The following is a 22,878-nucleotide window of genomic DNA, read 5'->3' as shown; positions in this document are numbered from 1 at the left end:
ACATCACAGAAGAAGAGTGAACTTGAAGAATAACAATAGAAACTATTCAAAGTTAAACACAAAGAATAAAGAATTTTTAAAAATCAAGGCAAATCACTGAGATGTGAAAGAACTCCAAGTAGCCAAATATACATGTAATGGGAGTCCCTGAGGGAGAGGAAAAAGAAGGAAAAAGGAAGAAAAAATATTTGAGGAAATAATGACCAAAATTTTTCCAAATTTGAAGAAAACTATAACAGCACAAATCCAAAAAGTTTAAGAAATCCCAAGCACACCAAGGCACATTATAATCAAATACTAAAAATGAGAGCTAAAGAGATAATCTTATGAGCAACCAGAGGGTAAAAAAGAGACACACTATAAACAGAAAACAAACAAAAAAAGATGATGGCAGATTTCTCAGGAAAAACAGTGCAAGTCAAAAGACAACATAGGAACATCTGTGAAGAAGTAAAAGGGGGGGAAAAAACTGTCACCTTAGAATTCTTTACCCAGTCATCATTCCAGAAGAAGGCAAAATACTTTTTCAGATATACAAAGGTAAAAGTATTTGTCACCAGCAGAAATGTGAAAAAAAGACCTTCAAGCAGAAATTGAATGATGCCAGATGGAAATCTGACTTTACACAAAAAAATGAAGAGCACCAGAAATGGTAACTATGTGGGTAAATATAAAGACCTTTTCTATTATTTAAATTTCTTTTAAAAATAATCAACTGTTTAAAGCAAAAATAATCACAATGTATTATAGGTTTATAACATATGTAGTATGACGACAATAGCACAAAAGCTGAGAGGAGAGACATGGAAGGATCCTGAAATGGCACAGTATCACATGAAGGGAGACTGTGATAGAAAAATATCAATGTGGTAGATTTAAACCCAAACATATCAATAATCAAATTAAATATAATTGGCCAAAACAACTCAATTAAAAGGCAGAGATGGGCTTCCCTGGTGGCGCAGTGGTTGAGAGTCCGCCTGCTGATGCAGCGGACACGGGTTCACGCCCAGGTCTGGGAAGACCCCACATGCCGCGGAGCGGCTGGGCCCGTGAGCCATGGCCGCTGGGCCTGCGCGTCCAGAGCCTGTGCTCCGCAACGGGAGAGGCCACAACAGTGAGAGGCCTGCGTACCGCAAAAAAAAAAAAAAAAAAAGGCAGAGATGGGCAGAATGGATTAGACCCAGCTATAGGCCACCTACAGGAAACCAACTTTAAATATAAAGACACAAATAGATTAACAGATGTGGAAGCGAGGGCAAGGGACAAGGATGCCCCACTTTTGACATGGGCCACTGAGAGACCACACTAACTTCCCTCCACATTACTTGCCATTGTATGCAGGTCCACTATCCACACTTCCTCCGTACCCTGTAGCCTCACAGTAGGGGGGAGCCCAGCCGCTGTCACAGTGACAATTCTTATTGCTGTTACATACCTTCAAAACAAAACACCACTTTTGTTAATTGTGAATGTTGCTCTACACAATGAACTCAAGAATAGAAACCAAGAGAAAAGACTAAATTCATGCAAATCCATAGACACTTTTTAAGAATGAACAATTTATCAGGTATCTAAATTCCCCAATATCTAAAAATCTAAGAAGTCTTACAGAGAATCCTCACTAAGAATTCTCATTATTCAGCATTACTTTCATGAACAAACCAAAAGAGGCTATTACCTACCCCATGTCCATGACACTTTTTCTGAATATCACAGTCATAATTCAGAACAGACGCATTTACACATTGGAAATTTCTACAGATCTGAAAAAAAAAGAAGTAATGAGTAAAGAAAACTTGAACACATTAATAAACTAGCCAGAAAAAAACAGACCTGGGTGTAGATTATTTCATAGGTGAATTCTTTCACACTTTTCAGGAATAGTTAATTCCCATATCACATATTTGAAAATTTAGAAAAATAAGTGAAATTAACTAATTTAGATAGAACTAATGATCAAAGATGACACAAAGGCCAAAAACAAAGATAAAACTATAATCTTTCCTTCCATACATATATAAATGTGAAATTCAAAGTAAAACATTCACAAATGGATTTTTTTCAAGTCAGAGATGATCCCACTACTACAGAAAAGGATCAATGATAGGAAATCTATTACTATAATACCTTACATAAATTGTCATTATTAAAATAAATATCAAAAAAGCATTTGAGGGCTTCCCTGGTGGCGCAGTGGTTGAGAGTCTGCCTGCTGATGCAGGGGACACGGGTTCGTGCCCCGGTCCGGGAGTATCCCACATGCCGTGGAGCGGCTGGGCCCGTGAGCCATGGCCGCTGAGCCTGCGCGTCTGGAGCCTGTGCTCCACAACGGGAGAGGCCGCAGCAGTGAGAGGCCCGTGTACCGCAAAAAAAAAAAAAAAAAAAAAAAAAGCATTTGATAAAATTTGACACGTTAATTTTTAAAATTTTTTCCAAAATAAGAATAAAAAGATACTTTGTGACAAGACAAAACCTGTCTTCCAATATCATGACTAATTATGAAACTAATTCATATACAGACATTCTTTTTAAGAGACAAAATTGAAATGATTCCATGATATTTTAATTTTTTATGGCAAAACAAATGACAAACTGGAAAAAAATATTTACAACAGACATAACTATCAGTTAATATTCTTTATATATGAGGAGCCTGTAAAAACAATAACAAAGATAACCCAACAGAAAAACAGAAAGATATGAATATGGACTAAGAAGAATAAATGAATATGAATATGAATATGGCCTGTAAGATTTCTGCTGAGAAATCCACTGATAGCCTTGTGCAGTTTCCTTTGTAAGTTGCAAATTTCCGTTTTCTTGCTGCATTTTCTTTAATTCTTTTTCTTTAATTTTTGCCAGATTTATTATAATGTGTCTTGAAGAAGATCTCTCAGTTGAACTTGTCTGATGACCCATTTGCTTCGCGAACTTGGATATCCAATTCTCTCCTCAGCTTTGGGAAGTTCTCAGCCATCATTCTGTTAAATGAGCTTTCTGCCCCTTTCTCCCTAGTTTACTCTGGAACTCAATAATTCACAAATTGCTTCTTTTGATGTTATGCCATAGATCACATCAGCTTCCTTCATGCTTTTTCATTCTTCTGTTATTCTTTTCCTCTGAATGGATCATTTCAAAGTTCCTATCTTCCAGCTCACAGATTCTTTCTTCTGCTTCATGCATTCTAAGGTTGATGCCATTATATTTTTTTCCATTTCATCCATTATATTCTTCAGCTCCAGAATTTGTTTGGTTCTTTTTTTATGATTTCTATCTCTTTGTTAAACTTGTCATTTTGTTCATGCATTGCTTTCCTGATCTCATTAAATTGTCTTTTCTATGCTCATTGAGCATCCTTCAAACAGCTATTTGAATTCTTTATTGGTACATTACAGATCATCATGTCTTTGGGATCAGGTACTGGAAGATTACTGTGATCCTTTGATGTTGTCATCTTTGCTTGACTTTTCATGTTCCTGGAAGTTCTGCATTACTCTCTTCACATCTGAAGTAGCAGTCAACTCCTCCAGTCTTTACTAACTACCTTTATGAGAGAAATACCTTCTTTCAGTCCTGCTAGGGATTCTGAGGCTTTCTCAGATTCTCTAGGACATGCCTGCTCCATACTTCTTGCTCCCTCTTAGGGAAGAATTCTTAAGCCTATTCTCTTCTCTCAATCCTGCAACATACCAAGCCAAGTGCTGACAACCCTTTCCAAAACTGGAGCTCAAATCTGCGTTCCCTCTCTGGCCAGCAGATTCTAGCTGGCTCTCTGCACATGCTCACTAGCTGTCTGCAAAAGCTCAGTCTTGCACCACTGTTGGGAGGGCACGTAGAGTGCTGGCCACAGGGTGAAGGGTGTCTGGGTAAGGCATGCAGCAAGCTGGAGGTGCCTGTTGGCCACCTGGGGGGATCTGCAGGCAAAGCATCCCCAGACGCTCATGGGTGGGCTTCTTGATGGAGTCCACCTCACAGTAGGATCTGCATTCCTTTAATATCCTCTGAGAGTCTTAAGTGCCACTCTCCCAGCCTCTTCTCACCTCCCAGTCACTTAAAAGCCTGGGAATGTTATTACCATGGAAGTTCCTCCACAAGGAAACAATAAAGAAGGGAATAAATATCCCTTGCCAACAATTAGGACAAAACACTGTTGATTTCAAAGCGAGTTACTAAGAGTGTATTTTCCTTCTTATACAGCTTTTGTTTTTACTACAGCTAATACTTGTCTTTCTTCTTATACAACTGGCCTTTGTCATATCAGTATTCAATCTCTTCACAAAAAAAAAAAAGAAAGAAAGAAAAAAACAAAGTTCTCATGTCCTTTCCTCTTTCAAGTTCCCTCTTTCTCTAGAAACCTCCCTGCAGGGTCCGCTTGCTCCAATCTAAATTGATTACTCTACTGGCCTGGTACATAGCTGCAATTTTAGAATTTCTCTTTGACGTTCTTCTGTGTCCTAGACTATAATTCTCTTTTTGGTATACTTCCTCATTTGTTAGAACATTGTGTTAGATGATTTCCTAAGACAGGATAAATAAAGATAAATTTTCTGAAAAGAAAATTTGAAACGATACATTGTCTAAAATGTTTTTATTGTGCTCTCTCACTTCATTGCTACTTAGGCTGTGTATAGAATTCTAGGTTGAGAATCTTTCGGAAACATGAATGTGTTGCTCCCTTGGTTCCCAGATTTCAATTCTCAATCTCATCCCTTTATATGTGACCTTTGTTTGTTTTGGGGGGGGCCAAGGGTTTGTCTCTGGAAGCTATTCCTCACAAGTACTCTGACACAAGTTCGCTTCACTGTTTTCTTTCTCTAAATTAGAGATTTAAATTAGTTGGATTTAAAAATCTTTAGTTGATCCTTGCAAGCTTTTAGCTTCTCTCTCATTTTTCTGTTTCAGTCTTTTCGTTCAGCTTCCTCATAGAATTGTCCAAGTTTATGTAACAATCCATCTATAGTCCAGTTATACATGCATGAAGGAGAACAGTATACTAGGGTTAGGACAGGGAGACAGGTATCTCCTAGGAGGATGACCAAATAATATCAAAAATCTTATCTTCTCATCTCCAACCTGTTCCCAGGGGAACAGGCAACTGGTTGCTGATGCTTTGTTGACAAGATAGGAGAAGCAGACAGACAGAAGAGCTAGCCTCTCCATTGGTAGAATAAATTTAAGTCCATTTTCAATACCATGCCTCCCTCCACCAACCCCTCTCAGCTATAACCACTGTTTCCAAATCACCAATCTGTTTAGGGTTCTGCCAGACTAAGATACAGGCTCTTTGTTCACACCCTATCAGTCTGCACTGTAAGTTGTAGGTCCCACTACTCAGTCAAACTATCAATACTTTCTCTCCTCTTTCAGTTTCAAAACGTGTTGAAGTTTTTATCTACTGATGAAATCTCATATACTTCAAACTTTGGAATCTATTCCCTAATTTGTTTCTTTATATTTTGAGAGATATTGGCAAGGCAAACAGGATAAATGAATATTACAATCCACCATCTTTTACAGATTTTTTTTCCAATTCACATTTTCACTCTGAACTTCATAACTTGTAATAACTGACTGTGATGATTACTTTTATGTGTCCACCTATATGAGACAGAGGGCGCCAGGAGCCATGGGTCCAGGACTGAAGGGGTGGAAGTGCAGTGGCACCATTTACTATTTCTCCTTGTGACCCACTAGCAAAATGTTTGCTTGCTCCCAGGACCTTATGCTCTGTTGGCCTAGAAGTCTTAGCTCTAGAGGGAGTTATGCTTCCATCAGGAGACACAACAGTGATGCCACTGAACTGGAAGTTAAGACTTCCAGTTAAGTTCATGCCTCTGAATAAACAAAGAAGGGAGTTACTGTAGGCTGGGGTGACTGATCCTGACTCCCAAGGGGAAATTGGACTGCTACTCCACAATGGTAGTAAGGAAGAGGATGTCTGGAATACAGGAGATCCCTTAGGGCATTTCTTAATATTATCATACCCTGTGATAAAGACCAATAGAAAACTACAACAACCCAATCCTGGCAGGACTACTAAGAGCCCAGAGCCTTCAGGAATGAAGGTTTAGGGCATCCTGCCAAGTAAAGAACCATAATCAGCTGAGGTCCTTGCTGAAGGCAAAGAGAATACAGAATTAGTAGGGAAGAAGGTAGTTAAAAATAGCAGCTATAACTATATTACAGAAAAAAAAATGTAATTATCATGAGTATTTCCTCCTTATTTTGTTATGATATGCTTGTGTGTATATGTGTATCAAATATCTTTTTCTTCTCTCTCTTAGTCCCTTAGGTAACTCACAATGTATTGACTTTAAGTATTGTTAACTTTACATCACAGGATTTAAGTTACAGGATATTAAGAAAAGTAAACAATAGCCAAAGATTTTATCTCCTCTTCGAAGTAGTGCATTTTCGGTTGTAAGCAGGATACAATGGTTGTACACAGTTTTTCTACCATGTTAGGCAGAATTATGACTGTGCTATTGTCTTCAAGATTGTTTTGAAGATTGTTTTTGTCTTGGAGATTATGTATGGTTTAAGGAGATGCATATGGACACCAAGCTGACAAGGTGTGGACCTGTGATGGTTAATTTCATGTATCAACTTGACTGGGCCACAGAGTGCCTAGATATTTGATCTAATATTATTCTAGATGTTTCTGTGGGATGTTTTTGGATGTGCTTAATACATAAGTTGATCACATGAGTAAAGCAGATTGTCCGTATGTTGGTCTCGTCCAATCAGTTAATGGCCTGAATAAAATGAAAAGGCTGACCCTCCTCCAAATAAGAGAGAATTTCTCCTACCTGCCTGCCCTCTAGGTGGGCATTGGTTTTTTCCTGCCTCTGGACTCAAACCGAATCATAACTCTTTCTGGGACTCAAACCCACTAGCCTTTGAACTGGAACTGCACCATCAGCTCTTCTGGGTCTCCAACTTGCCCACTGAGATCTTGGGATTTCTTATCTTCCATAATTGTGTAAGCTAATTCCTCATAAAAAGCCTTATATATATAAACACACACACACACACACACACACACACACACACACACACACACGCCCTTTTGGTTCTGTTTCTCTGGAGAACCCTGACCAATATTTCTTCCTTATGCCCAAAACAAGAATAAGCAACCCAAAACAACTGAAATGTACCAATATTGAGGTAAATCAGCCTTTAGCACACCGAGTACAAGGCACGACTCAACAGCAAAAGCTACGTGGGCAATGAGGCAGGAATGATTATCCAACTTCAATTAACTAAACTCCATTCTAGTGGCTGTCTGTTACAGACTCAGTGATTGTGTTCCCCTCAAAATTCATATGTTGAGGCCCTAATCCACATGTGATGGTATCTGAAGATGTGTAATTAAGGTTTGTTGAAGTCATGATGGTGAAGCCTTGGTCCAATGGGATTAGTGCCCTTATATGAAGAGACACTAGAAAGGAGATACTCATGTTTGTCCCTAATGAGAACTGAACTGGTGCCACACTCAGCTCCAGACCCTCAAGCCACAGTCAGGAAGCAGCCCAGCACGTCCAAGGACCTGGCTGGGGACATGCACATCCATGCCTCAAGAACTAGGCCTATAGACTTCAGTTTTGGCTGTGGAATCTGAAACAGCTCTGGGATTTCATTCCAGCCAATCTCAGTCACAGTCCCGGGGTAGTCCTGCCCATCCAGGGACCCAATTAATGAACAGACAGCAGCTCTCTTAGGTACCTGATGAGAGCCCCACCCATCTATGCAACTGGTAATAGACCTGCTGTTTAAGGACCCAACTGTGGACCCTGAGGCAGACCCCTGTCCTGGGGCCACCTCCTGAAAAAGGTACTGGAGGAAGTTCAGTCCACCCAGGGACCAGTTAGCACCCATGCCCTACCAAGTCTGTGATAAAAAGTTCACCAACTGCAGGCCCTGCTGCACATCCAGAAACAGCTTTGTAACCAGCTCCAAACCAGGCAGACTGAGATCCCAGAGGTAATCCCATCAGCACACAGAACAGACAGGAGGTGTTTACCAGCTGAAACCAGTCTGTAAAGACTGGTGCTCCTTCAAATGCACAGGCACCAATGCAAGGTTACATGGAAGAATCAAGCAAATATGACAACACCAAAAGAAACTAATAAAGTTCCAATAAATGACCCCAAAGAATGAAGATCTATAGTTTGCCTGATAAAGAACTCAAAATAATCATCATTAAGGAACTGAATGAAATGTGAGAGAACACAGGTAGCCAACCCAGCAAAATCAGGAAAACAATGAATGAACATAATGAGAAGTTTAATAAAGAAATAGGAACCAGTAAAAGTAACCAAAAAGAAACCCTACAGAAGAATACAATGACAGAAATGAAAAATTCAGCAGAGAGCTTCAACAACCAACTTAATCACCCAGGAGAAAGAATCAGTGAACTCAAAGACAGATCACTTGAAATTAGCCCATTAGAGAAACAAAAAGAAAAAAAGAATAAAAAAGAGTGAAGAAAGCCAATGTGAATTACGGAACACCATCAAGGAAACAAACATTCGCATCATGGGAGTCCCAGAAAGAGAAGGAAGAAAGGGGCAGAAAGAAAATTTAAAGAATTAATAGCAGGGACTTCCTGGTGGTACAGGGATTAAGAATCCGCCTGCCAATGCAGGGGACGCAGGTTCAATCCCTGGTCCGGGAAGATCCCACATGCTGCGAAGCAACTAAGCCCGTGTGCCACAACTACTGAGTTTGCACTCTAGAGCCCGTGAGCCACAACTACTGAGCCTGCACTCTAGAGCCCATGAGCCACAACTACTGAGCCCACTCACCACAACTATTGAAGCCCGCGTGCCTACAGCCCATGCTCCACAGCAAGCCACCGCAATGAGAAGCCCGCACACTGCAATGAAGAGTAGCCCCCACTCGCTGCAACTAGAGAAAGCCTGCACACAGCAACGAAGACCCAATGCAGCCAAAAATTAAAAAAAAAAAAAAAAGAATTAATAGCAAAAAACTTCTGAAACCTTGGGAGAATATGGACATTCAGGTACAGGAAGCTCACAGGACCCCAAGCAAGGTCAACCCAAAGAAGATTGCTCTGAGACACATTATAATCAATAATCAAAATGTTAAAAGTTAAAGACAAGGAGAGAATTTTAAAAGTAGCAAGAGAAAAATGACTCATCCCATATTAGGGAAATCCACCAGCAGCCCAGTATGGCTATCAGTGGATTTTTCTAAAGAAACCTTGCAAGCCAAGAGAGATTGAGATGATATATTCAATGTACTGAGTGAAAAAAATTGCCAACCACAAGTACTAACCTGTCCTTCTGAAATGCAAAGTTAAAGACATTCCCAGACAAACAAAGCTAGGGGATTTCATCACCACTAGACCTGCCTTACAAGAAATGATAAAGAGACTTCTTCAAGTTGAAATGAAAGGATACTAAGTAACAATATGAAAACATAAAAAACTATAAAACTCATTGGTAAAGGTAAATATATAGTCAAAATCAGAATATTCTAATACGGTAATGACGGTGTGTAAATCACTTTATGTCGAGTATAAAAGTTTTAAAAAAAATCAAAAGTAACTAAAGGTATAATATTGTTTTGGATATGTCTCCTCAGGGAAGGAAAACAAATGGAACTACAGCAAACTAAAAAGCTTTTGCATAGCAAAGGAAACCATCAACAAAATGAAAAGGTCATCTACTGAATGGGAGAGATATTTGCAAATGATATACCTGATAAGGGGTGAATTATCCAAAATACACATACACACACACACACACACAAAACTCGTGTAACTCAACATCCAAAAAACAAACCACCTGATTTAAAAATGAGAAGAGAATCTGAATAGACATTTTTCCAAAGAAGACATTCAGATGGCCAACAGGCATCACATAAAAAGATGCTCAACATCACTAATCATCAGGGAAACGGGCAAATCAAAACCACAATGAGATATTACCTCACACCTGTCAGAATAGCTATTATCAAAAAGACAATAAATGACAAGTGTTGCCACGGATGTGGAGAAAAAGGAACTCCTGTGCACTGTTGGTGAGAATATAAATTGGTGCAGCTGCTATGGAAAACAATATGGGGGTCCCTCAAAAAATTAAAAATAGAACTATTATATGACCCAGAAGTTTCACTTCTGGGTAGTTTTACAAATAAAACAAAAACACTAATTTAAAAAGATATATGCACCCCTATGTTCACATGCACACACACGCACACATACACATGCATACAATGAAATATTACTCAGCCATAATAAGAATGTTGCAACAATGCGGATGGACCCAGAGGGTATTATGCGAAGTGGAATAACTCAGACAGAGAAAGACAAATACCATATGATTTTACTTATATGTGTAACCTAAAAACCAAAACAAATGAACAAACATAAGAAAGTAGAAACAGAGTCACTGATAAAGAGAACAAATAGGTGGTTGCCGGAGGGGAAGAAGGTGGGGGAATGAGTGAAATACGTGAGGGAAATTAAGAGACACAAACTCCAAATGAGGCATGGGAATGAAATGTACAGCAAGGGGAATATAGTCAATAATAACATAATATGTTTGTATGGTGACGGTAACCAGAGCTATCATGCTGATAATTTCGTAACAATTGAAAGTATTGCATCACCCTGTTGTGCGCTAGGAACTAACATAGTTTTATAGGTCAACTATACTTCAAAACACAAACAGACAAACTCATAGAAAAAGAGATCAGATTTGTGGTTACCAGAGGTGGGGTTCGGGGGAGAGAGAACTGGATGAAGGGGGTCAAAAGGTACAAATTCTAGTTATAAGATAAGTAAGTACTAGGGATGAATGTACAACACGATTAATGTAATGAACACTGCTGTGTGTTACATAGGAAAGTTGTTACAAGAGTAAACCCTAAGAGTTCTCACCACAAGAAGAAAGTATTTCTTTAATTTTGTATCTATATGAGATGATGGATGTTCACTAAACTTACTGTGATACATTTTATGATGTATGTAAGTCAAACCATTATGCTGTACACCCTAAACATATACAGTGCTGTACGTCAATTATATCTCAATAAAAATGGAAGAAAAAATGATGAAAAAAATAACTATAGGTACAATAATTTGTTAATGGATGCACAATATAAAAAGATGTAAAGTATGACATCAATAGCATAAAATACAAGGAAAGGAGAAGTAAAAGTGTAGAGCTGTGTATATAATTGAAGGTAAGTTGTTATCAGCTTAAAATAGACTGTTATAGCTATAAAATATTTTATGTAAGCCTCATGGTAACCACAAAGGGAAAAAACTTAAACACAAAAGATAAAGAGAAAGGAATTAAAACATGCACTACAAAAAAATTAATCACAAAAGAAGACAGAGAGGGGCAAAAGAACTAAAAAACAGTCAACAAACACTTAACAAACTGACAGGCAGTAGGTCTTTACCTATCAATAATTAAATACTTTAAACATAAATGAACTAAATTCCCATATCAAAAGACACAAAGTGGTTGAATGGATTAAAAAATCAAGATCTAACAATATGTTGCCAACAAGAGACTCACTTTAGCTTTAAGGACATATATAGGTTGAAAGTAAAGAGATGGAAAATGGTATTCTATGCAAATGGTAACCAAAAGAGAGCAGAAGTAGCTACACTTGTATCACATATAATAGACTTTCAGTCAAAATCAATCACAAGAGACAAAGAAGGTCATTGCATAGTGATAAAGGGGTCAATTCATCAAGAGGATATAACAATTATAAGTATATATACACCCTACATTGGAGCATCTAATATTTAATGCAAATAACAGGACTAAAGGGAGAAATAGACAACAATATAATAATAGTACAGGGGACTTCAGTTTTAATATTGGATGGATGATCCAGACAGAAATGTAATAAGGAAACAGACCTGAAGAACACTACAGACCAAAATGGACCAAAAGACATAGACAGAACATTCCATGCAACAGCAGCAGAATACATATTTGGTATTCTGTATGTATCCATTCCACAAGATAAATCATATGCTGGGCCACAGAGCAAGACTTAAGAAGATTGAAATCCCATCTGGTCTCTATCTTGACCACAGTGGTATAATTAGAAATCAGTAACAGAAAGAAAACTGGAAAATTCACAAAAATATGGAAATTAAACAACACATTCCCGAACAACCAATCCTGCCATTTGCAACAACATGGATGGACCTTCAGGGCATTCAGACTAAGAGAAATAAGTCTGATAGAGAAAGAAAAATACCATATGATCTCACTTATATGTGGAATCTTTTAAAAAGCTGAACTCAGAAACAGAGAGTGGAAGGGTGGTTGCCAGGGGCCAGGGAAGGGGAGAAATGGGGAGTCACTGGTCAAAGGGTACAAACTTCCAGTTATAAGATGAACAAGTCCTGAGGATCTAATATTCAGCATGGTGATTATAGTGAACAATACTGTATTATATACTTGAAAGTTGGTAATAAGAGAATAAATCTTAAATGTTCTCACCACAAAAAAAAGTTCTATTTATGTGAGGTGACAGATGTGTTAATTAACCTTATTGCAGTAATTATTTCACAATATATATGTGTATCAAATCATCACATTGTGTACCTTAAACTTACACAATGTTACATATTGATTGTATCTCAATAAAGCTGGGCTTGGTGGGGGTGGGCGGAGAGGGGATCAACAAGGGAGAAGAAGAAATGGAAGATACAGGAAAAGAACTACAGGGACATTATCTCAGATTCTGGGTTCCAAAGCTCTTTATTTGATTCTGTGGTTTGAATCAGTAAATTTCCTGCTATGCTTTAATTCAGTTTTAGCTGAGTTTTTGTGAGATTTAAGAGTACTGACTATAATCCACAGAGTAAAATTTCATAAATTAAAAAAGCCTAAGTATACAGCTTCAGAAATATAAAAGTATATTCACCAGCACACAGAATCCAGGAATAAATCTACATTACCAGTATTTGCTCCCGGAATGTAAAGACAATTCAATGTTGAGGAATTTATCAGTATAACCCAGCACATTAATAAGTCAAAGGAAAAGATGTAGTGATTATTAAAATAGCTGTTGAAAAAACTACCTATAAAATTTTTAATCTATTTGTTCTTTTATTCTTATTAATCACAACTAAAACAATTCTCCATTAAATGAAAAATACTACCTACCCCAAGCCAATAGCCAAAATCATATATAACCTTGGAAGGCTAGATGCATTCCCAGTCAAGTTAGGGAGAAGACAAAGAAGTACACTATTATCATTATTATTTAAAATTATCCTGAAAGCTCTATCATTGCAATTACACAAGAAAATAAATCCAAATTGTAAGTATCAGAAAGGAAATCAACTTTCTATCATTTACAGATGATTGTTTACCTAGAAAATTTTAATACAATCAACAATAAAAATATGTGACACTAAGTATATGGCTGGTAACAAAATAAATATATACAAGTGAATATATTTTTCTGAACATCAATAATAGCCAGTAAAAATATAAACAAAACAGTTTCTCTTATCCATAAACACCAATTAGAAAATGTAACATAACAAATTAGAAAACATAATAAGAGGCTATTCATAATAACAATAAAAATATAAAATACCTAGGAATAAAACTAACAAAAAATAAAAAGGACCTTTATAATTAAATCTTTAAAATAAGACCCCCCCCAAAAAATTGAGAGACATACCATGTTCTTCTATGGGAAGACTGAATAATGTAAAGATGTCACTTTTCCCCATTACAAATTTATAAATTTGATTTGATCCCAACCAAAATTCCAATGCGCTTTTATTTAAAAACTTTTTTTTGCACCTTGACAAAATGATCTCAAGTTCATCTGGAATAATAAATGAATATTAATAGCCAAGAAAACTATGAAAAAAGAATGAGGGGGCATTTGTATGACCAGATAATAAAAATATATTATAAAACTGACAAAAACTAAAAGAAGGCAATACTGACACATGAGTATCAGACCAATCAGTGGACATTAAGAGAAAAAGCAGAAATCAAGCCCAAGTATATGTGAAAATTTAATAAGTAATTTAAATAAGATTTCAGATTAAAAGAGAGATTATAATTAAGGTGATGGCAAATAACAAACCATTCTGAAAAAATGTAACATTAGAAATCAGCATATAGTCATCATCTCTGAATGAATAAAATGAAAAAGGAAAAAAAGAAGAATGCCAACCTCATACTATACACTCCATATTCCCCTGGATTAAAGAGTTAAGTATTAAAAAAAATTAAAAATCTACTAGAAAATAATGCTCTGATACTATACTAAGAAAGTCTTGTAAAACATGTAAGTAAAGTTGGAAACCATAAAGGAAAGGAATAATAGATTTGTTTACATAAAAATGTAAACATGGCAAAAAATACTAAAAACAAAAGGAAGAGGCAAGTAATAACTGGGCAAATATATTACACGTATTACATCTTATCTGACATAAGTTAAAGTTCTCTAAAATCAATAAGAAAAACACATCAATTTTTAAATGAACAAATAACATCGACAAGCAAATCACAAAAGAAGGAATAAATATATGGAGACAAAAAAATTCAACATCACTAATAATCGAGAAAGAGTAAAAAGAAAATTACCAAATGAAAGTTTAAAAACAATAGCACCTAATCATGACTAGGATATAGAGTTAAAACATTTATTATTGAAAACTGCTTGGAAGATAAACTAATAAATACTTTTCTAAAGAGAAATTTGGCAAAACTATATCTAAAACCTTAAAAGTACACACCCCCTTATAGTAATTTAACCTCAGAAAATAATCAGGATTTTGGGAAATTTTTTAGAAAGCCATTTACCTTAGCATTGTTTATAGTAACTGCAGCAGTTGAGTTTATGGCGTGGCAAGGGCAGGCACAAGAATACCAGGGTCTTTTTGGTAAGAAGTGAGGGGCAACAGAATTGGAACTGAAAACTTGGTAGAAACTGAGGTAACTTGCAGGTCCCTCTGTCTTTTTCATGTGTCCCACATAATCAATTGATTATGTTCGCTCTCCCCTCCTCTATTCTCCTATGAGTTGGTTTCTTCAACTTGTTCAACAATCCTGCTCCCTCTGTCTCTTGTACATAGCTGAAGCTCACCATAACCCTTCTAGCCCTCCTCCTACATCATGCTATCTCTCAAAGAATTCGTAGTTTCAGCGCTACTCTTAACTACCTTTCTTTACTTATATATTCCCCCCCAAAAAAGGAATTAGGCCTAGCTCCTCTCATCCAGGACCGCTGTAGTAAGTCAGCAGCTAACTCTTGGCTAACGCTGGATCAAAACAGCTGTGGCCAGGGTAGCAGGATGCATGGGCAGGACAAGCGCTATGACATTTCTAGTATAAAGACACGGATGCATGCACACATACATGCATACACACACACACACACACAATCCTGGAAATCCCAGTAATAGCAGCCTGGCTAATAAATTACAGCACATTGATGGGGAGGGGGGGATATGCCCAGTATATTACAACATAGAAAACACAGGTTATAATATATGACCCCAATGAAGAAATCGGGATAATAGAATTATAGTTGTTTCTTTTTTAATGGATGCAGAAGTTTCTTTAATGAAATTGTGGAAATTATCCAATGAGATGCAGATAATGAATACTCTAATCTAAGCAGATCCAGTGACCATGATGAAAACTGATCATTTCTGAAGTTAAAAAAAGCATTATATGAAACTAACACAGCATTGTAAATCAACTATACTGCAATAAAAATTTTTTTTAAAAAAGAAAGCATTATATGGCTATAAATCATCAGGAGGTATAGCTGTTCTTATTTTTATTCTTGGTAGCTTTCTATTTTCCCAAATCTCTACAATAAACAGAGATTTCTTTTATACCCAGAAAAGAACCACTAGCTTTATATAATGATTTTTTTAATTTTTAAAATTTTACTTTGTTTTAGAAAACATTATGATTACCTTTCCAACGCCACATCTGGTGCCTTCATTCACCATGCCAGGATCGGGAACATCTGACCCAAGCTGGAAATCCACACCCCAACATTTGGTGCCTCTCCCAGGAGTCTGAATAATAGCAGGCACAATTCCAAATACAGGCATTTCTTGTACATTCTCACATTGAAGCTTTCCACACAAAGCATTCCTGGAAAGATAAATAATGCAAACTACAATGCATCCAGTGTAGATACAAAAGAAAAATCATATATTTTTTGTATATAGGCAGGGAGTTTATTGCTGTTTAGCTAAAGGGAATCTCAACAGAAAAAGTGTGTGAGAGAAACAGAGATCAAAGTAGCTCTCTTTAAATATGGCAGAGAAGAGGTAAGTGGATGCAAAGATGCAAATTAGTAGGGTACCAGGGGGTGTGGATGCTGACACGTAATAATCTCTCTTCACTACCTGCCTAGGGCTCAAAAAAGTCTAACTAATAAAGTTGTTTTTAAATGTGATATAATTTTATAAATGCTTTTACACAGAAAATAATAGAACTATACCAAAATTCAATTGTGTCTTCTTACAGAGTTATAGTAAAGAGAAACCTAGATTTTGTAATGTTAAATAAGTATGACAGGACTCCACCTTTCTTCACTTGGCTCACTCTTACTTAAAGACTCAATTCATTAACTCATTAATTCACTAATTTAATTCACTAATTCAGTAACAACGCTATGAAGACTTCCCTGACTACAATTCCTATTACAAGGCTGTGTAAGTTAAATGTCCTTCCTATAGCCTTTCAGGGTACAATAAGTATCCCTAACATCAACTCTTATGATGCTGTATTGAAATTTCCTATTAGATTGATTGTCTTTGTCTTTTTTTTTTTTTTTTGGCTGCGTTGGGTCTTCGTTGTTGCATGCAGGCTTTCTCTAGGTGTGGCAAGCGGGGGCTACTCTTCGTTGCAGTGCAAGGGCTTCTCACTGCGGTGGCTTCTCTTGTTGCGGAGCACGGGCTCTAGGCGCACGGCTTCAGTAGTTGTGGCACGCGGGCTCAGTAGTTGTGGCGCATGGGCTTAGTTGCTCTGCGGCATGTGAGATCTTCCCGGACCAGGGCTCAAACCCGTGTCCCCTGCATTAGCAGGCGGATTCTTAACCACTGTGCCATGAGGGAAGTCCTAATTGATTGTCTTTTGATCCAAGCACCTACCCTATTCTTAAATCTCCCCTATGCTATCACTGCCAAGTCATTATAGGATATTGTTTTCCAATTCCTCTAATTCATCACCTCCTAAATATTCTCATACCAGCTATCATATCTTTTACTTCTTTTTTCTTTTTTTAATTTATTTATTTTTGCTGTGTTGGGTCTTCATTTCTGTGCGTGGGCTTTCTCTAGTTGTGGCAAGCGGGGGCCACTCTTCATCGCGGTGCGCGGGCCTCTCACTATCGCGGCCTCTCTTGTTGCGGAGCACAGGCTCCAGACGCGCAGGCTCAGTAGTTGTGGCTCACGGGCCTAGTTGCTCCGCGGCATGTGGGATCCTCCCAGACCAGGGCTCGAACCTGTGTCCCCTGCATTGGCAGGCAGATTCTCAACCACTGCGCCACCAGGGAAGCCCATATCTTTTACTTCTTGAGTTAAAATCTTTCTCCCTATAACTTTTCCTCATTGGTCCCAGATCTTCAACATGAGACCACACAGATAATGTCTTTTCTTTCCTCCACATGGCAGCTTTTTAGGACAATTATCACATAGGTCCTAATTACTTACTTCACAGGACAATAGTCTACAATCATTTCTCATGCAACAAGGAAGCTCCCCTCTAAATATGTTCTAGTTTGTCTCACTCCCTCTTGAAACACAGTGCTCAGAGTAAAATATGAAGTTTCAGTTACAGCCTGACAAGCAAAGAACAAGATGAACTGTCATTTCCTTTATTCTAGATACTGTACTTCTATGAAGCCCAGGATGACAGTAGCTCTTATGGTAACTACATTACATTATTGACGTCCTTGAATTTATCCTCAGCTAACACCCCTATTTACTTTTTGCACATGCTGCTACTAAGCCTCCTCTTCCTTCCATCCTTCACTTAAGAGTTAGTTATTTTGTCCCATCTTTACATTTATTCTTATGTCACCATTTATTCACGAGGTAACCTGAGTAAAGTGCTTAAACTTTAAGTTCAGTTTCTTCATCTGAAAAACAAGACCTAAATAATGATGCCTATCTCACATAATTAGTTGAAATTAGATATGAAAACCTCTAAAACAAAGCATAGAAGAAAGCAGATCTCAGTTAGCATCTACTGGAACCTACCAAAATTCATGCTGCTATGATATACGTAATGTCTCATGTATCGTCTTACTGACATATTAAGAAGTAAAAGGAAAATACTCTTAACATATTAAAAGAAAACTGTCACAAATCATTAAAAGGATAGTCACTTCAACAGAAAAAAATTAGCAAAGATGCAAATAGGCAATTCACAAAGTAAGACATGCAAACAGCCTACAAAGCTAAGAGATGCTCATTGTTATAGTAATAAAAATTATATTGCAAGCACCAACAGAATAACTGCTTCAGGCAAGGATCATCAATGCACGCTTAAACCATGAGGTGAAACACTGGTGGGAAACTGGATATTTATACGGTACAAAATCATCACTCCACATATTAATTGATAGTTGCAGTGGGAAAGACCTAACTTTACAAGAGCAAGATCTGGTCATTGCCACTTAGTAACAGTAATAATAAGACAATCCAGAATTATGTGCCTCCTTGACATCATCTACCACTTACAAAGTAGTCAAATACTTACAAAGTATTCAAAATGTTTAACCTGAATCTAATTAAGACTTTAGGTTTAACTTCTGATGTATAGAAAATTCAGGGAATAAAGACGCAAGTTAAGCAACGTTGAGAAGGAACTACCAAACAAATCCAGAACGTGGGCCACCCTAAAAGACCACTGGCCCAGTCATTTCCTCAGGTCACTGTCATTGAAAAGAAAAAAATAAATAAACTGAAGAAGAATATTTTAGATTAAAAGTGACTTAAGTGGGGCTTCCCTGGTGGCACAGTGGTTAAGAATCTGCCTGCCAACGCAGGGAACACAAGTTTGAGCCCTGGTCCAGCAAGATCCCACATGCCGCGGAGCAACTAAGTTGGTGCACCACAACTACTGAGCCTGCGCTCTAGAGCCCGCGAGCCACAACTACTGAAGCCCGCGTGCCTAGAGCCCGTGCTCTGCAACAAGAGAAGCCACCGCAATGAGAAGCCCGCGCACCACAACGAAGAGTAGCCCCGGCTCGCCGCAACTAGAGAAAGCCTGCTCGCAGCAACGAAGACCCAATGCAGCCAAAAATAAAATTAATTATTATTTTTTTTTAAAGTGCCTTAAGTGACATGACAACTAAATGCAATGTGTGAACCTTGTTTGAGTCCTGATGTGGGAAAAAAAAACAGCTATGAAAGACAATTTGAGGACATGGACAATTGGAGAAATGTCAATACTGACCAGGGATTACATTACATTAGGAAACTCTGAATTTTGTTAGGTATGATAACAGTATTGAGAACGGGCTTATATGTTGGAGATGAATACTCAAGAATTTAGGAGTGATGCAACATAATGCTGATAATTTACTTAAAAATGGTTCAGCAAAATCTAGACAAGGTAAATATGATAAAATATTAACAGTGTTTTAATCTAGGATATATGGGTGTTCATCATACTATTCTTTCTACTCCTCTGTGTATTTAAAACTTTTCATTTAAAAAGTTTAACAAACTATTGAATGTTAAGAATGGCTCAAGGGGGCTTCCCTGGTGGCGCAGTGGTTGAGAGTCCGCCTGCCGATGCAGGGGACGCGGGTTCGTGCCTCGGTCCGGGAGGATCCCACATGCCGCAGAGCGGCTGCGCCCGGGAGCCATGGCCGCTGAGCCTGCGCGTCCGGAGCCTGTGCTGCGCAACGGGAGAGGCCACAACAGTGAGAGGCCCGCGTACCGCAAAAAAAAAAAAAAAGAATGGCTCAAGGATGTATTTGTACAATACAACATGGGGAATATAGCCAATATTCTGTAATAAATGTAAATGGAAAGGAACCCTTAAAAATTGTATAAAAATATAAAAAATGTAAATAAACAAATAGTTTAAAAGGACGACACCATCTTGTTCTGCAAGAGAGGCCAGCTCTTTTGGTGAAATGGAACAAGACAATGTGCACAGTAGGGGGTGGGAGTCGGTGGGGAGTAGGAGTGTATATGTGCATAAGAAACCCTGGAGAGGCAGACAAAAAGCTCAAAGACACACCTGAAGAGCAGGGTGGGAAGAGGGAGAAAGAGAGTAAGAGTGGAAACCACATTTTCTCTATATCCCTTTAAACATTTTTGAAAAACAACAACAAGAAATTAAATAAGTATTTACAAATTCATTCAAAGCAAGAATGAAATATCTATTTGATGTAACAAATTGGAAAAGTATTTCTTAAGACAATACTCTGACATTGATGAGGGGGTAGTGGAAGTATAAATCAGTCAAACGTTTTGAAGGTCAATTTAGAAGCATCTATGAAGAGCCTTTAAAACTATCTTCCATTTTCTTTTGAGAAAAATCTACTAAAGAAACAATCAGAGACATAAATACTTAAATTGTATTTATCACAGCCTTGTTTAAAAAAACAAATTACTGGAAAAAACATACATTTCTAACATAAGGAAATGGTTAAAAGAAGCTGGGTATATCCTATAAATGCCCTTAATAGAGTGGAGAGTAAACACATCAACTTATAAAACAGTATAAATCATACTATGCAATTTTGTTTATACACACAGATATGGGTCTCTGAGTACACATATGTGTGTGTATATATGTGTATGATACATATTTATATGCTTATGAATACACATGAGAAGGAAATAACAATAAAACTTTAACAGAGTATCTCTGGATGACAGGACCATATGTGACCAGTGTCTTGAGACTTTTCTAGATTTTATGCATTTTCTATGATGGGGATGATTATAAAGAGTGTGATGATGATGATGATAAGTCCTACAATGAACCGGGTACTCTTCTTAGTATTAACATCCACCAACTCATTCAGTCTTTAAAACAATACTTAGAAATAGGTACCATTATTATTTCCATTTTACAGAAGAGAAAAATGAAGTATGTAAGCGAAGTAACGTGTCCAAAGTCTCAGAGATCTTAAGTGGTTAAAGCAGTATTCAAACCCAGAGTCTAACTTCAAATGTGTATTCCTAATGACTATATTACATTATTCTTATATTACTATTATAAAATGCTTTTCAAATCAGCTACCCAGTAATTTAAGTTTTGTAAATGTAGTTGCTATATTTTCATCAAGATATTCATAAAAATATGGAAACGGGACCAGGCTAAAGACAAGGATGAGGCATATGTAGCAAGCCCCTTCCAGGTCTGCATCAATCCACTTATCCCAAGGTCTAGCTCAGCTCATTCAATTAGTCACACTAATTCCACCCATTAGATATATCATCTGTTCCCTCATTCGTTCAACAAACAGTTAATAGGCACTTACTATGACAATGTGCCAGGCACTATGTTAAACACAGAATGGACTTTACAGTGTAGTGACAAGGGTGGTAACCAGATGGTCACTTAAACAAATGAGATGTCTTATGAGACAAATACTACAAAAAAAAAATCTGAAGTATTAAATTTGGTAGTAATGAAAGGATCAGTTCTCCAGAAGACATAACAATCCTAAATGTGTATGCACCTAATAACATAAGCACTGAAGAACACACTTCAAAACACATACAGCAAAAATTTATAGAACTAAAAGGAGAAATAGACAACGTCATAATCACAGCTGGGGATTTTAACACACCTGTCTCAGAAACTGAAGGGTAAACAGATAAACACACACACACCCAAAATATACAAGATCTGAACAAGACCATTAATTAACTTGACATTTATGGAATAATATATCCAACAACTGCAAGATACTCTTTTCTTTTTAATTGAACATGGAACATTCACCAAAATAGACTATATGCTGGACACTAATTCACATCTCAATAAATTGAAAAGAACTGAAATCATAGAGAGTATGTTCTCAATGGAATTAAACTAGAAATCAAAAACGGATAACCAGAATATTCCCAATTTTTGGAAATTAGCAATATACTTTTAATAACACATGAGTCAAAGGAGAAATCACAGTATAACTTAGAAAATATTATGAACTGAACAATAAGGAAAATACAACACATCAAATTCAATGAAAGAGAAACATACAACTTTTTAACCAATTCATCCTTCAACTTTCAAATTGCTACTTTTTTCATTTTGATTTAGCCTAATCATGTTAGCCAAGATGGGTCCAATTCCTCCAAGTGCAGGACAGAGCCCTCCTTGGTCTTTTCTAAACACCACAAAAGAATCTTAAAAATGCTGTGCCTATAACTGGTTTTGTATCTGACCTTCCCTTTATCTGGAAAATTACCTATTACACTACCTATTGGATTGGACAAAAAGTTCATTCTGTCAGTGAATATGTTGTTCAATAAAGTTCTTCGTGAAAATTTAAAATGTGTCTTTTATTTGTACTTAAAACCGAACAAACTTTTTGGCCGACCCAATATCTTTTCTAAGGCAGTATCACTTTTAAGTGATTATTCTTGCTAAAGCAATGGTTTGGACATAAAACCTTCCCGTGCAATTTAAATATACTAAAAATTTATTAAGAATAATAGTTTGACTTCCCCAGAAAAAGAGTGCTATATAAATGCAAGAGAACTTATATCTACAACTAGTTTTGAGACTATACAAGGTAGTCAAAACAGTTATGTTCATACCCTCTTTTGAAATACTTTCTTGTTTTTCTAACTTCCTTCAACCTACTCTGTTTTATATATCAAGAAAGGTATATTCTAAATATTCT

At 37.1% G+C, this 22,878-nt stretch overlaps 1 protein-coding gene across 1 annotated transcript in view; it reads right to left on the bottom strand.

Annotated features, from left to right (window-relative positions):
• Positions 1-22,878, bottom strand: part of ADAM9 (ADAM metallopeptidase domain 9) — a 106,308-nt gene that overhangs the window by 16,046 nt on the left and 67,384 nt on the right. The window contains exons 16-18 of the mRNA XM_030833762.3: positions 15,962-16,145; positions 1,686-1,766; positions 1,333-1,438 (exon numbers count right to left, since the gene is read on the bottom strand). Of these exons, the coding sequence (XP_030689622.1) occupies positions 1,333-1,438; positions 1,686-1,766; positions 15,962-16,145 (371 nt within the window). The remainder of the gene's footprint in view (positions 1-1,332; positions 1,439-1,685; positions 1,767-15,961; positions 16,146-22,878) is intronic.

Source organism: Globicephala melas, chromosome 21 (assembly GCF_963455315.2).
Source record: "Globicephala melas chromosome 21, mGloMel1.2, whole genome shotgun sequence".
NCBI classification, from domain to species: Eukaryota; Metazoa; Chordata; class Mammalia; order Artiodactyla; family Delphinidae; genus Globicephala; species Globicephala melas.
This window is presented reverse-complemented; position numbering and strand designations above follow the sequence as displayed.